Source organism: Colobus angolensis, unplaced genomic scaffold, assembly GCF_000951035.1.
Source record: "Colobus angolensis palliatus isolate OR3802 unplaced genomic scaffold, Cang.pa_1.0 Scaffold451, whole genome shotgun sequence".
Classification (NCBI taxonomy): domain Eukaryota; kingdom Metazoa; phylum Chordata; class Mammalia; order Primates; family Cercopithecidae; genus Colobus; species Colobus angolensis.
This window is the reverse complement of record NW_012117944.1, coordinates 424,861-426,318: the sequence shown is the minus strand read 5'-3', so window position 1 is coordinate 426,318 and position 1,458 is coordinate 424,861. Positions and strand designations below refer to the sequence as shown.

General features: G+C 44.4%; 1 protein-coding gene across 1 annotated transcript in view; it reads right to left on the bottom strand.

Moving 5' to 3' along the window:
- Positions 1–1,458, bottom strand: part of TEP1 (telomerase-associated protein 1) — a 53,728-nt gene that overhangs the window by 36,575 nt on the left and 15,695 nt on the right. Inside the window, exons 8-9 of the mRNA XM_011957941.1 lie at positions 879–1,003; positions 342–563 (exon numbers count right to left, since the gene is read on the bottom strand). Coding sequence (XP_011813331.1) covers positions 342–563; positions 879–1,003 — 347 coding nt within the window. The remainder of the gene's footprint in view (positions 1–341; positions 564–878; positions 1,004–1,458) is intronic.

Below are 1,458 nucleotides of genomic sequence, written 5' to 3'. Positions count from 1 at the left end.
GGGCAAATTACCTAAAACTTCCATGTCCTAAATACAATATGAGTTTCTGTACAGATTCCAATATGCCATATGCCAGTCCTACCTTTTTTGGAATGAGTTACAGAGATATTGATACACGCACAATCAGAGAGAAGGTACTTTTGTCGTATGTTGATAAAAACTTGTGCATCACCTAACTACATCTGGTACAATGATCGATGATGCCAACATTACTCAAAGGAGGTAACACTGTTTACTTTGGTGTAGTCAATAGCAGACCTTATAAATCAAGCCATTTTCAGTAATACAACTACCAGGCAAAACAATAACTTCATCATTCCACAGAAATCTTCTAGTGAAGCTCTAAAATGTGGAGGCATAAATGGGGAAGAGAAGGAGGAAATGTGATGGTCAAGGTCACTCTACCAATGAGTTCCTCCCAGACCGACGCTTTGTTCCCCCGTAGGCTCAGCTCCCGCTCCCAGGTCTCTGGCCTAGACAGCTTCATCCTCTTCCCAGCTCTGCTAGAATCCCAGGGCCCGGGAAGGCGACTTCGAGAAAAGAGCTGTAGGTTGGAGGGGTATCTGAGGACAGGCAAGAAAGAGGTCTATCATTTCAGAGTTGGCAAGAAAAGAACTCAGAAAAGGAAAGGTGAGTCATGTTTACAGGGCATGTCTGCCCAAACATGCCTAAAAATAACTCAGAAAAGGAAAGGTGAGTCATGTTTACAGGTGAGTCAGAAAATGAAAGCCAGCAATTGGAAAGCCAGTCATGTCTACAGGGCATATCTGCCTAAAGTCATGTTGCTGGGTTTGAGAACTACTGGGATAGGAGCCATGGATGTTAAAAAGTTAAGGAATTACTTAGACAGAATGCATGCTCAGGGTGGAGCTCCTCACCTGTAACCCAGCAGGGCTTGAACGTGCTGCGCAGGCTCGTGGATGTGCAGTTGCTGAACCAGCTTTTTCAGTGTGAACCTTGGAGGATTCTTTTTCTCTGACACTGTATCACAGGCCTTCTCAAACTGCGGAAATATCCCCAAGTCCCACAGGGGTCCTTTCATCCATGACCATGGGAACTTTCTTCAATAAAGCAGATTGTAAAACCATCCTATCCCTATGTGGTAATTTCTTTCCTCAAAATAGATTTGGCCAAGGAGTAGGAATAAAGGATACAAATCTCTGGCAACAAGAGTTCCCATGGTGAGCACGGGAAGGCAGCTCTTTGGGGTCACCGTTTCATTCACACAAGCGGTCAACATGGGATGACTGACTTGTGAGAAACAAGGTGGGGATAGAATGAACACAGGACAGCTTTGTTTGTAGAGGAGGAAAAAGGGAAAATCAGCTCCGATTTAAATCACTGAGACTCTAATAGATAAATGAAGAAACAAGCACAATGCAGGTTACGAGGAGTTTAAAAACTAAAAGTAGGCCGGGTGTGGTGGCTCATGCCTGTAACCCTAGCACTTTGGGAGGT